Below are 13,172 nucleotides of genomic sequence, written 5' to 3' on the forward strand. Positions count from 1 at the left end.
AAGAAGCAAAGCCAATGAACATGAAATAAACAAACTATCTGTTTGATTCCGATTTTGCTTTGCTGTCTCCTCTTCCTTCGTTCGTATTTTCTAATTTCTCATTCTTATTCGGATCTTAGATCTGAATTTATTTTATTTGATCCTTCTTGATTATATATATATATATATATATATATATATATTTATATATATGTATATTTCTATTTGTGTTTTGCTTTTGCAGTGAGAATTAGAAAACGGATATTCATTGCATTCGAATTCGAATTCCAAGTCTAATAATAAGGTATCGTTTTTTTTTTTTAATTTCCTTGAAATTAAGGTAACCCCAGTCAGTCTATAGAACATGATGTGATGTCTCTACCGTTTTCAAAACCCTAATTCTTTCTATGTTCTTCTTGTTCTAGGACCTTAACATGATTGCCAAGCTCATTTGAATTGAATACACTACTAAGCTTTATTATGAATTGTATTGACAGGCTTGCTTGCTTGCTTGATTCTATCTAAAAATGGGGGGGTTTGTTTATTATTGAATCTGTCTTGTATTTGTAGATGAGATGGGCACAAATGTTGTGGAAATTTATTTTAATTTATAATTCCAATCCTAGGCTAGGACCCCATCTGAAGTGGATAATTGGGTTTATGAATTTAATGGGTTTGCTTTGTTTTATTGTTAATTGTTGTATAATTTTTGTTGCTGAGCTGAGAGGGGCAATTATGTTCAAATTTCAGTGCTTTGCTTAGGCCTTTGCTGATCTCTGTCTGGTGGGGTTGGCTTTTCTTTTTATTGTAGAAAAAGAAAGAAAAGCGTGTGTATGGGCCATGGCAAACTTTGATTCAACCAGGGTTTCTTATTCTTCACTTTCTAAGGTTGTTGAAAAGGATAATAATAATAATAATAATGCCCAATTCCACTATGTTGATGACTACACTGACTCTCCATGGGACTCAAACTCAAAGTCCTCTCCACCGGATCACGCGTTTTACAAGGATGATTTTGCTGTTGATGGAGAAGAAGGATATGATTCAAGCGATGACACTCGTAATTTGGTGCAACCTTATAATAATAATAATAATAATAGCATGCATCATCCTGAGGTTAACTTGAAGAATGTGCTCAATGGTATATTTGCCATTGTGACTGGCCGGAGCAAACTTCCGAGTTTCATTTCAAATCAGCAGTCGCTACTCCCTACTTCAAATGTTTCATTTCTTGGGTCTGCAAAGGATGGTGATACCTTCTTGAACTCCTCCGTTTACATACCTAGCGCCCCACCACTCCTTGAGCCCAGTGGATCAAGTGGGGTTAATTATAGTGTTTACAAGGATGTATTGGAGGCTGAGCCTCCTGACTGGCTGCCGGATAGTTCTACTACAGTTTGCATGCAGTGCACTGCTCCTTTCACTGCACTTACTCGTGGCAGACATCATTGTCGGTTTTGTGGAGGAGTTTTCTGCAGAGTATGTACCAAGGGGAGGTGTTTGTTACCTGTTAAGTTCAGGGAGAGGGATCCCCAGAGGGTCTGTGATGCCTGCTATGATAGGCTTGATCCATTACAGGGTGTTCTTATTAACAGCATCAGCAATGCCGTGCAAGTAGCAAAGCATGATGTGATAGATTGGACTTGCACAAGAGGATGGTTGAATCTTCCACTTGGTTTGTCTATGGAACATGAGATATACAAGGCCTCCAATACTTTGAGAAGCTATTGCCAGGTTTGATTTTCATTTGCATCTCAGCTTAATTTTACATGTCAACTTGTTTTATCTTTGTAAAACTAACATCTCTTTCCTGCTTTTGTAATGTCAAAGAGATAGGATTGTAAAATTCTAGTGGGTAGTGCTTGCTAGGTCATAGCTTCTATTTTGGAGCTTTGTTTCTATGTTTACTCTTTGCTTCTTTTCACCTACTTGTCAACTGGACTATAATGGTATTTTAGAAATTCGTACTTTGCATCAACATTCTAAATATGCAGTCCTTTGTAAAGTGGTTTTCCTTCTTTTTTTTTTTTTTTTTTTTTTTTTTTTTTTTTTTTTTTCCTGACTTTATAGTTTTGATTGGAATTGACAGGTTGCCAGGTTGAATCCTGACAAGTCAATACCCTTAGCAATTTTGAAAGGAGCAAAAGTTCTGGCAATTTTAACTGTAGCTAAAGCTGGTGTTCTTCTTGCTTACAAACTTGGCACAGGCTTGGTCATTTCTCGAAGGTCAGATGGATCATGGTCTGCCCCATCGGCTATATTCTCTGTTGGTTTAGGATGGGGTGCTCAGGTAGCAACAAAATTGTCATGTTACTTCTAGTGTTCATTTCTTTTTGTTATTATTACTACTATAATGTTTGTAAGAGTCAATCTTAGGTAGAAGGCCTGAAAAAAAAAAAAAAAAAAAAAAATCTAGGATATGCACAAATTTGGCAAGAGTTCCTTTTAACTATTTGAGAAATTCTAATTGTTTATCAAGACTTCCTCAATTTATGTTACAGCTAATAATTATACTTATTACGTGGCTATAGATTCGTTTTCAGCTACATTTGAACAACCTATAGCCGCGTTTTATAGGTTTTTTTTTTTTTGCACTTTTATTTATTTTTTCCCTGCTATCACAACTACCTGCTAAAAAATTAGACAAAAATTATTAATTAAGGGGTGTTAGTTGAGTACCAAGTCCAAATCGGATTTTAATTTTTCAACCAACTCTAATTTAATCTAACACCCAATCAAGAAATTATTCTATAGTTCCTCAAAAAAAAAAAAAAAAATTTATTCTATATATATGATTTACTAACCTTTCTACACATAAAGATGGATGCTATATGTGGGATTCACATGTAAAGTCCACATTTTTGTCAGAAGAAGGTATATTATACAGAGCACATTAATAATTTCAACATCCTAATCGGAACATGCAAGACATTATTTGATACAAATACATTATAATGAATTTTGTTGCTTGGGATAATTACTAAAAAGTTCACATGTACAAACAATCAAAGTGTTCTTCCTATGAAGAGCCATTAATCTATAACCGAATGAAAGAGTCGTCCAAAGTTTAAACCTCATCATCTAAAAGAAAATTGAAAATATATATATATATATATATATGTATGTATGTATGTATGTATGTATGTATGTCGTATAAGTGGAAGGTGTTGTTAACCTACTCTATAAAGTCTTTTAAATTTTGGATGTAAAAAAATTTAGATTTGTAATTGCCCTGATTTTCTTTCAACCATGCATCTTGTTCATTGATGTTCTTAGGGTTTTAGAGACCTTGATTTATTTCTGCTTAGATATTTGAGAAGTCCCCCTAGATGAAAGAATAAGACAACATTTTTTTAATGAAAAAAAGAAAGAAATAAAGAAGGAGAAGAAACAAATGACATATAAGCTTGATTAATGAGTCACCAACAAATTCTATCAGGATGAAAAAAAAAAAAAAAACATATATATATATATATATATATATATATATATATATATATATAACATGACCATGTAAGGAATTAAAACATATCAGATAGAAAGAAAGTAATAATCCACATTTTCTTATCTTTCTGTCCAAAAAAAGAAAAGAAAAGATGAACCCATTATGAAGAAGCTAACTCTAAGTGAGATAAACATATCTTTTTTTTTTATTAGTAATAAGTTTATTGATATAAAAAAGGGGAGCACCCTAGTACACAGGGAGAGTACAAGGGGGCAAACAATCAAGAACAAAAATTACAAGAATGTAGGAAATCAAGAAAAGATAAAAATGATTGGTTCTGTAATGTAGCCAACCAATCCATTAAAGTTCTAAAGAAAAATAGCTTCAAATCTGATCTTGATCTCTCCTTATCTTCAAAGCACCTACTATTTCTCAGTGAGATAAACATATCTTAAAAGGGCATAAACAGCAAGATCAAGATAAATATAGCTAATTCATAAATAATAGCACTTTGATAAACACTGTGAACTAAATTCAATTATAAAATAGAACCTATTAGGTGCCACCAATTTGATTGAAATTATAGAAGAAACACCTAGTAACTTCCAATTCTAATACTTTCTAAAGTGTAAATAGATTGCCAATACAAATAACAACCTTATGCATTAGTCTCCAACAATAGACTATTAACCCATCACAAGTAAATCCACTTGCTAAAGCTGATTCCCAACAACTTTACAAATATTATCATTTGGTTCATCAACAACTACATGTGTTTTGACGTTCGCCTTCCTATAAAAGAATATACGCTTTCTTGTCCAATTAAATTAGCTAAAGCATATGGTACGACAACAAAATCATGGGAAGCACATACTCTGCCAATACTCTCAAGTGAAAAGTGAAAAAAGCCCAAAAAATTCACTCCCAAATCTTAGCACCAAAATGCTATTATATATCAAATAGCCATCCAGTACCATCTTGTCCCAAGACCCAGGATGCTCAATTTTCTATCTCACCCGCTAATGATTTATTCATGGTGATATTTGATTGGGATCTATTGAGGTGATTTTGGGTCAGCTTCCTCTAAAGCAATAAATCTAAAGACAAAATTGATTTTAAAATTTCACAACTACAGACGTAATTAACATGTCCTGATTGTTGTTAAGAAAAGTGGTAACAATAATGGACTCATGTAAAATTGATTTTGTTCTAATTATAACTTATCGTATTAACTAATGTAAATAAGATAGTGAAAAATTGAATGTCCCTAATATAATTCCTCCTGCAATGCTAACTTGGTGTTCTTTGAAATGTTATTAGGTGCTAACAAAGAGCCTTTTTCTTTTATCTATTTTCACAGTAATGCTGTGTGTGATCATCAAAAACTTGGAAAGAGATGGAAATACATAATCATAAAATTCACATCCGGCAGGGGATAATGAAATTTCCCATTCTAGTAAATCACGGTGACCAAAAGGAAAATAATGTTCAAGCTGGCTAGAGTCCCTTGGTTAAATGCCCCTACACTCCCTTCCAAAGAGAAAGAGACAGGAAAAAAAAAAAAAAAGATGGTAGGGTTTTGTCTATGATTGATGGAGACCACACAATTGAAACATTCCAAAGCTAAATAAAAATATACTTGCTGTAACTATAGAATTTGGCATTCTTTTTCATGAAATTATCACATCAGCATTAATTACAGTAACTATAGAACTTGTCAATTTTTTTTCTTGAAATTATCACATCAACATTACAACGATAGATGACCTTTAGGCTTGTTGGCATTTGGATCCCAACTGGGTAATCTTGTATAGAATTTAATGATTCAATTGACTGTTGGCAAAAAAATAAATAAGATCACATCAACATTGGTGACAGCTAGTTGTAATCCTTATATCCGAAAATTGAATACTTGTCAATATCAGCAAAATTAATTATAACCTTTACAAAAGGAAAAATAAAAAATGACTGAAGAAAAATATCAGTCGTTATAAGTAATGCTAAAGAAAAAAAAAAAAAAAAAAATGAAAGGAAAAAATTGACTGAAGAGCAGAAATTCCTTTATTGTTTTTATTTTCTTTAGGTTGTTTGCTGTTTATTTCTTTGGTTTTCATTTTCATTGGTTGTTATGGTGGGTGCGAAATTGTACAGCATTGAACAAATTCATGTTATGGTCTATCTGATCCCAAAAAAAATTTGGCAGAATAGATTCTTAGAGTTCACACTCAAAAAGAAGGTTTAGCAGTAGTCATGATACTGCTAAACCTTCATTTTGAGTGTGAACTCTAAGAATCTATTATTTTTTTTAGTAAGACCTAATGGGTTCTTCAGCAACCAAATTGAGTTTTATATGAATTTATTGTACCATACAAAACATTTTGCATATATAAAAATATATATTCTCATCAATCGTTAAGAATTTATGATGCAATAACATGATTTAAAAATAAATTAATCTAATCACTCAATTTTCTGAAACATATAATTACAACATGTATACAAAAATATTTTACAACATGGATACTAAAAATTACTAAATTTTGCAAATTTATAAGTGTGTATGTGTGTTTTTATGGGAAAAGGAAAATTACAAAAATCTTATGACCATAAATAAACTCTAGTAGAGACAGGAACTTAATCTTCAATGAACAAAAGGCCAAGAAACTCAAAGATCCAACCCTGAGTTTATGTCTCCAATGCTCTGTTATAATATTAACTTCTTGCTTACAAATTGTTGTATATAATTCCAAGTTTGAATATTTATTCTAATGAGGATAACAACGAAGGGAATGCAAGTATTTTGATGTTAAGTCTTATCATGCTTGAGGTGGTTGTATATGAATCCTACATGAACTCCAAATTTTAATGAAGAAAAATTGAAACTAAGATTATGAACCTGAATATTAGTCCTCATGCATTTTAAATTCTTTCTTGGATTTCATTGCTCTTTTAAATTTTCAGTTGTAATTTATTGAGTGGAAGTATTATAATATATCATGTGTGTTTTCATCACAGCCACACATAATATCCCATTCTTCTGATTTCACACCAAAAAAAAAAAAAAAAAAAAAAAAAAAAAAAAATTGAAAGGTAAAACACCACTCTATAACCCAAACTTATAAGATTCTAACTTATCCTGGACCAAACTGACTAACTACCTTAACCTCATCTTGATCCATTACTTAAAAAAAAAAAAAAAAAAAAAAAAAAAAAAAAAAAAAAAAAAAACCAACTTTTGCCAAAATTCAAAAGGATACATTACTGATATCCCAAAGACCAGTCCTTGCTTTGTAATCGCACAGCTCAGCTTGGTGGCTACAAATCTAATATAACAAGTTAGCACCCAAAAATTTTATTTCAACCAAAAAGAGAGAGAGAGAGAGAGTATATATATTCGTAAAAATAGAGAGAATGGCATGAAATTAGGCAAAAACGAACAAAAATGAACCAAATTAAACTGAAAATTTTAGAGAAAGAGAGACAGATGTTACCTGTCTTGTGTTAGCCAAAAATACCAAAAATGGAACCAAATCCTCCTTTCTTTATTATCTATTTCTCTATTCCCCTTTCAATCTAAAAAATTAGAAACACAAGCACCTAAGATCAATACATAAACCTAAAAGATCCAAATTAGCAAACAATCAAATATTGAAACCCACAAGGAAACAAATACAAACACAGATCTTAAGAAAAAATAAATAAATTTTGATGAAATGGAGAAATAAAAGAAGAAGAAGAAGAGATATCCCCCTTTCTTTATTATCTGTTTCTCTATTCCTCTTTCAATCTCTTCTAACCTAAAAAATTAGAAACCCAAGTAAAAGTTACGAAGAAAAAGAAGCCAAAGACACCCAAAATACCCACAATATCATAAACCTAAAAGACCCAAATTAGCAAACAATCAAAGATTGTAACCCACAAGGAAACAAATACAAACACAGATCTTAAGGGGAAATTTTTTTTTTTTTTGAAGAAATGGAGAAATAAAAGAAGAAGAAGAAGAAGAAGAAGAAGAAGAGATACTTATTGCAAAAAGGATGAGTCAGTCTTTCTTCCCTCAATATCTCCCATAGAAATTTGATTTGAGCGTAAAGCTGACTTGTTCCAGAGAGAGAAAAGAGAGAGAGAGAGATCCTAAAATAAAAAGTAAAAAAGAGAGAAGAGACATGGAGAGAGTTCCAGAACGTTTTGTTTGTGTTTTGAAGTGAAAGGGTTGTGTCCATAGAACGCGTTGTTTAGGCCTCAACAAGCCGACAAAAATTGACTAAACGAAAGTTACTGTACATAGAGGCATTTGCTCTTTTTATATAGTTAGTAGAAATGTTTAAAAAAAATTAAAGCTGATTTATTTATTAAAAAAAATTAGATTATTTAAATTTAAAAAATAACTGAGACAAAAATAATGATAATAATAAAAAGCTAAACTTTTTCCAACAATTTCGAAAACACACGAAAAGACTATTCCTTTTCAGTCCCAAAAAAAAGAAAAAGAACCTTAATAACTTTCACAAAGTAAACCTATTTGGCTTGAGGATCTTTAAGGTTTCATAATCAAGGTAGGTAGTTGCAGTTTAATGGAGGAACTTTTTCTTAATGCTATTGCTCATTTCATGCCAACAATAGCACCTGATTCTTTGAGACCTAGAATGTAAATCACTATGATATATACTAGAACATGATATGACAATTAGCTTGAACAGTGGAAAGGAGTATGCTTTCATCTAACTTTTCGTACTTGTTCAATTTTAGTTAGAATGAAATCAGTAAGATATAAATTACAGTCTTCATATTTAAAGCATCAATTACTGGAAAGCACTATGATCCATATAATATTTGGATAGTATTGTCTTCTTTCCTTTTGAAAATAGTGAAATAAAAGAAAGAGGACGAAAGTTTGGATTATCATGATCCATATGATTAAATTGGCACAATCACAGATCAATGTGACATGTAGAACCACCAAAGAAAGGAAGAGTAATAATTGAAGTTTTGCTCTTACAATCATATTTTGCTTCAGATATAAACTAGAACTACCATAAAGTTTGTAATCTAAATTACATATTTTTGTTTGCAATAATAAAACACAGATTATTTCTTATTTGATATGGTCGATCCTTTGACTAAACAAAGCATAAGCCACACAAAATTAATTAGATAAATCACGTTAATAAATTTCTCCACTAAGATTAACAATTACTAGACATAAAACAAAAGCTCACCTAGTTCCTTTAATATGAACATAAAGTCATAAACTATTACTATTAGTTTCCTTTAACAGTGAAATTAGATTTCTAGTGTTCACTATCAAGATCCATCTTTCTTGCTTTCTGAACAATCCTCCAATGTGAGATTTAGCAAGTGGGAAAAAAAGTTTATGAGGACTCTGTTGGTAAGCCCTCTCCCCTCATCCTAATTGAGACGGAGATAAAAAGGTTTTCTAGTACCAAAGTTTGGTTGGAATTTAAATTTCTATTGAATTAAGCAGTTCCTTCCTTCTATACAGACCTTTAACTGTGGATGAAAAACTCAATTGAGAATAATGAGCTATTGAGGCAATGCATTACTATACTACTTATATAACTATAAACTAAATAAACCTGACAAAGTGAATCACCCCAAGATGGTAAAAGTACTGGTGGTCCATTGGTTAGTCTCTTCCTCTTTTCACCCACAAAGGTGGTGATAACAAGTTTGCTTATCCTAGGCCTATCAATTTTGGGCGGATCTAAGTGCTTAATGGAATGAAAGAAAAATGCGAGAGTCCAAGTCAATAGAGGTAGGCAATAGCTCTGCCAAAGCTAGACTGATTTGCTTGAGGATCATGAAAAATTCGCAATAGGAACCTTTTCCTTAGTGCTATTGTCCATGACATGGCAGCAATAGCATTTGATTCGGTGCCACCTAGAATGCAGATTACTATGATATGCAGAGCAAGAACTAGTGTACAACTTTTTGCTAAAGAGGGGTAAGCTTACATACAAGTGTACAACTTTTTGACATTGTTTTAATTTCAATTACAATATAATCAGTAAGATTTAAGTGAAGACCTTCAAATAGAAAAGCATGTATTTTCTATAAACTTTGTGATCTATAAAAGACTTCTTTCACTTTGAAAAATGTAAACAAAGAAAGACAAAGAAAATTTGCATCAGCAATCTTATTGTAATAAAGTAGAATGTGCATTTTGTAGAGCAAGGGGATCCGTATCATGGTTCACTAACTCCTATCATAGTACATAGTTGCCTGATTTCAATTTAATCAAAAACTTCAAAAGTCAATAAAAACCAAAATGTTCTAGTAATTGGAGCTTCTTTAAAACAATAAAGAGGACATGTAGTATACACAATGTGCACCAGACACCAAAAAGATTATAAGGAATTCCCAAAAACATTAACTACACCAAAAATCTTATTACTACAGTACTAACAAGTCATAACTAAAATATCCACCACATAAAAAGCAACCTCAGAGTAGCATGAGAAGAAAAAACATATAACAAGAATGGTTTATACAATATTAAGTTTGTTTGAAAATTCAAAGCACTATTTAGCACCCTCATTAGCCACTAGTGAAAACATAAAGAGTAAGATTGAAGATTCTAAGAAAAAACTAAATGTTAATACCTCAAAGCTTAATTTGTCAAAATTGGGATTTGACTCATGACAGAATGATTCAATTACTAACAATTCTGGAAGAGTAGAAATCCAAAGCAGGCCATCTAGCAGTTCACCGATTTCGTATTTTGTAGATGGTGGAGGTATTACTATTATTGCCTTTAAATGCTTGACATTATATAATGGTGATGGTAGGGTTTCTCTCAATTCTTTTGATTCAAAATCAAACATACCATTATGATTGAGACGAAAGACATAAGCTGGCTTTATGTTTTGTTCAACAATTTGTCATGGTTGTTGATGGTAAGTAGGGTCAAAGGGGCATAAGCCATAAGCAAAGTCCACAAATTTATAAGCTAATAGGCTTATATTTACTAGTATAATGGATAGAAGTGAACTGACTATGGCACTATTGGACCAACCCTCAACCAAACCACCCAAGAAGAAATAAGATGGCATGGTCCTTTTCAGGATGAAATTACTCAATTGAAGTACATGGGTACTTGAAATTACTCATTTTATAAGGTCATAGGCTTATAGTTACTAGTATAATGTGTAGAAGTCATGACAAGCTAGAATAAAGAATTTGAAACTTAAATAGCCGAAATGAAAAAAGTCTTAAACTGTAAGAGTCAAAAGTATACTTTAGTCTAAATATTTCTCTGTTTTTGCCCTCTCCAAATCAAAACCTAATGTTACCCAAATACCTAAATAAAAACCAATCTAACCAAATTGAATGAAAAAAAGAAAAACTTACCGGTGGTAGTTCTCTCAATGTCTGTCTCCTTCTCATCTATGTATCGCAAGGTTTATTTTTTCCTCCTTCTCTATCTTTGGATCGCAAGCATCAGTGTTAAAAAATTGAAAAGGAAGTGAAAAGAAAGTCACATATTAAAACCTGATTTCCTTAGCCCTAATTTTTTAATCCAAATCTAGAACCTAATTGGAAAAATTGAACATTTAAACCCAAAATTGAAACCCTAAACCAAAAATGGGAACCCTAAAACACAAATCAAAACAAGAAAGGTTGAAAAACTTACTGTTAGTTGGCCTTCCGAGAGTGTCTTGAGTGAGATTGAGAGTTCGAGAGAGAGAGGGAGATACCCAAGGCTTTGTTGGCGCCGATTCTTCTCTATCGACAAATGCCTGCAAACCCAACTCAAAGTCAGTGAATCAAACCGTAAATATGTTATTGCATACAGAGATAGTGCAAAGTGTGTGTGTGAGAGAGAGAGAGAGTGTGTGTGCGTTACTGATCGATAAGAAGGGAATGGAGAGGAAGGAAGAGCGGAGGGAGGAAGGGGATTCGGAGAGGGTGGAAGTGAGGGAAGGAGGGGAGTGTGTTGGATCAAGATCAGGTAGCTTGAGATATCGTTGAGAGTGTTTTGTGGAGTTAGGGTTTTTTCAAGCGAAAATGCACTTTTGGTCCCTACATTTTGGGCCTTGTTACAATTTTGTCCCTAAATTGATTTAGGTCCTAGGTCAGTCCTTGATTTTCAAAAATCGTTTTTAAAATAGCCCCTACCGTCAACCCAGTGACAGAAAATGCTGAGGTGGCAAACGGCATGCCCTACTTGTTGACATGGCACTGACGTGGAAAATAAAATATTATTAAAAAAACTTATTTGGCATTTTTGAAATGCCATGTCAAATTTAAATTAATAAAAAATTAAAACAAAAATCCAGGTCATAAATTTTAAAATAAATAAATAAATAACCATTAATTTAATTAAATTAAGAAAAAAAAAGTTTTTTCAGTTTAAAAATTTGAGTTTAAAAAATGGGTTTGTTTTTCATTATTTTTTGGAAGAACATTGTTCTTCTTCTTCCCAGGACATGAACTTCATGCTTCATGTTCTTCCCCAAATCAAACCCAATAAATCCAAAAAACCAAACCCATAAACCTCTAGTAAATCAAACCCAATAAATCCAAGAAATAAATATACAAATCCACATCAGAAAAAAAAAAAAAAAAAATCCACAAACATGAAACCAAACTCACCGAGACACTGACAGAAACCCAGAAAAAAGCAACAAATACAAATATTTGTTCATTATGTTGTAAGATTAGAGAAATTAAATGGCAAAATAGAAAGCTCAATTTTTTTGTTTCTCTAATATGTTTTTTTTTTTCAACAACAAGGATGAGAAGAGTTCTTTCTGCAAAGGTTGTATAGAACATCATTATCTGAGCTTTTGGGTCTATTTTGACTTTTTTTTTATTGTATTTTGCCTATATTTAAAAGCTTTGTAAATTATCAAGTGATGTAAGTTTACACTCCATTAAAGTAGAAAGTTATTTTTATTTAGAGGTTAGTAAAACTAAATATGTTTGCAGGGTGCAGTATTTTGGATGAAATATACTTGTTCACCTTGTTTTTGCTAATGTGTAGAGTTTCGTTCCACGTTTGGGAGACTACTGATTCAATTATTGTACCTTCAATTATCTAGACATGATTGTTATCTCTATTTAAATGTGAAATATAGTGAGGGGGTAGTCCTTGATGTTGCACTTAGACCCTTTACTCTTAATTCTCTCATATATGCTGCTATCCACAATCCCACATTCCTCATCATAACCATACAATTCTTTAGATGGAATTAAAGTGTTAAATGGTAGTCTAGCTTAGTTGATGATTAATGAAAGTTCAAAAACGTGTACAAAACACCTTTGAACGTTTAGACCCCCAAATTACAACTTAACCAATACAAGCAATATGTTAAACAACTAGTGTGCGGAAACTTAACACATGCTATAATATGAAATTGGTTAAAAAAACTATCTAAGCCATAATAAAATAAAACCACAGCAGATAATATAAAGGCAAAGATAGAGAGGAAGGAAGATGCAAACACAAAGACAACACGCGATGTGTTATCGAAGAGGAAACCGAAGTCCTCGGCGAAAAACCTCTCCGCTGCCCTCCAAGCGGTAATCAATCCACTAGAAAATACAGTTGGGATACAAGGACAGCAATAGACCCTCCAAGCCTAATCTACCCAGTGCACCTAAGCCCTCTAAGCTTCTTGCTCCAACGAGGTTACGCCGAACCTTTTTCTTTTCTAGCTTCCCGGATTCCGCTACTAGACCGTAGCATCAACCAATGAAGATTGGCTCCTTCCTAACTGCTTCC

At 32.3% G+C, this 13,172-nt stretch overlaps 1 protein-coding gene and 1 long non-coding RNA gene across 2 annotated transcripts; one reads left to right on the forward strand and one right to left on the reverse strand.

Annotated features, from left to right (window-relative positions):
* Positions 1-559: 559 nt before the first annotated feature.
* Positions 560-2,299, forward strand: LOC126728926 (uncharacterized). The gene is made up of 2 exons (XM_050434674.1): positions 560-1,713; positions 2,069-2,299. The coding sequence occupies exons 1-2, from the start codon at positions 820-822 to the stop codon at positions 2,297-2,299; spliced, it is 1,125 nt and encodes a 374-aa protein (XP_050290631.1). The 5' UTR covers positions 560-819.
* A 3,643-nt stretch (positions 2,300-5,942) lies between these two features.
* LOC126727665 (uncharacterized) lies at positions 5,943-10,869 on the reverse strand. Its single transcript, XR_007656368.1, has 3 exons — positions 10,796-10,869; positions 6,916-6,997; positions 5,943-6,739 (listed from the first exon to the last, which is right to left on the reverse strand). It is a non-coding gene; the product is annotated as an uncharacterized LOC126727665 (long non-coding RNA).
* Between the last annotated feature and the right edge of the window lie 2,303 nt (positions 10,870-13,172).

This window comes from Quercus robur, chromosome 5 (genome assembly GCF_932294415.1).
Source record: "Quercus robur chromosome 5, dhQueRobu3.1, whole genome shotgun sequence".
In the NCBI taxonomy this organism is placed as follows: domain Eukaryota; kingdom Viridiplantae; phylum Streptophyta; class Magnoliopsida; order Fagales; family Fagaceae; genus Quercus; species Quercus robur.

Coding starts and splice junctions, on each gene's coding strand:
- LOC126728926 (XM_050434674.1), top strand. CDS start 820: ATGGCAAACTTTGATTCAACCAGGGTTTCTTATTCTTCACTTTCTAAG. Junction 1,714..2,068: donor CTTTGAGAAGCTATTGCCAG/GTTTGATTTTCA, acceptor TGGAATTGACAG/GTTGCCAGGTTGAATCCTGA.